This window comes from Terrapene carolina, unplaced genomic scaffold (genome assembly GCF_002925995.2).
Source record: "Terrapene carolina triunguis isolate 2854851 unplaced genomic scaffold, T_m_triunguis-2.0 Scaffold31355, whole genome shotgun sequence".
NCBI lineage: Eukaryota > Metazoa > Chordata > Testudines > Emydidae > Terrapene > Terrapene triunguis.
In genome coordinates this window covers 33764-34477 of record NW_020695706.1, presented here as the reverse complement: position 1 = coordinate 34477, position 714 = coordinate 33764, and the positions used below count along the sequence as shown (strand labels likewise).

The 714-nt window shown below is 65.5% G+C and overlaps 1 protein-coding gene across 1 annotated transcript in view; it reads left to right on the top strand.

Annotated features, from left to right (window-relative positions):
- The window catches only part of LOC113409232 (transmembrane protein 143-like), a 5481-nt gene extending 5018 nt beyond the window's left edge, over positions 1 to 463 (top strand). The window contains exon 8 of the mRNA XM_026662930.2: positions 39 to 463. Within this exon, the coding sequence (XP_026518715.1) occupies positions 39 to 199 (161 nt within the window). The 3' untranslated portion in view covers positions 200 to 463. The remainder of the gene's footprint in view (positions 1 to 38) is intronic.
- The last annotated feature ends 251 nt before the right edge of the window (positions 464 to 714 follow it).

The following is a 714-nucleotide window of genomic DNA, read 5'->3' as shown; positions in this document are numbered from 1 at the left end:
CTCTCCCCAGGGGTGACCCAGGCCTCCTCTCTCCCCAGACCCTGAGATCGTGGCTGGCCTTCAGGAGCACGTCCAGTCGTGGCTGCAGCTCCACTCGGGCCTGGAAGTCTCCTTCTGCGCCGACCGCGCCTGCCGGCACCTGCTCAGCCTAGAGGAGGGGCACCGGGCCGATCCCGCCATGGCCCCTGGGTCCCACTGACGCCCTCTGGCTGTTTGCAGCGTGGGCACCCCCGGTCCCTTCTCCCGGCTGCGCTACAGCCACTCCGGAGGGAAGGGCAGGGACAGCACCGGAGGGGGCCCTCTATCGAGCATGCAACACCTTGTGGGGGAGGAGAACTGAGCCCCCCCCATGCGCACACACTCTAAGCATGTTCCTGGTGCATTCTGGGAGTCCTGCCAACTCCCATGCTTGGCATGGCCCTGCCGTTACCCAGCTACTGCCAGGGCTGGATTGCTGGGTCATTAACCCCCTCTGGCCGCCTGGTGCCCGAGGGGTTCTGTTGGCCACCATTCAAGAAGGATGCTGGGAAATTGGCAGGGGAGCGCCGGCCCATTGACACCAATGGATCAAAGCCCATTCAGCCCGGAGGGCTCTGGCCCCATTACAGCCCCCTCCCCAGCAAGGGATTTGGACCCTGGATCCCCCTTCGCTTTGGCAGCAAGAGAGTGCCCAAAGCCCACCCGGCCGAACCCTCCCTGTTGTGTGCCCGGACC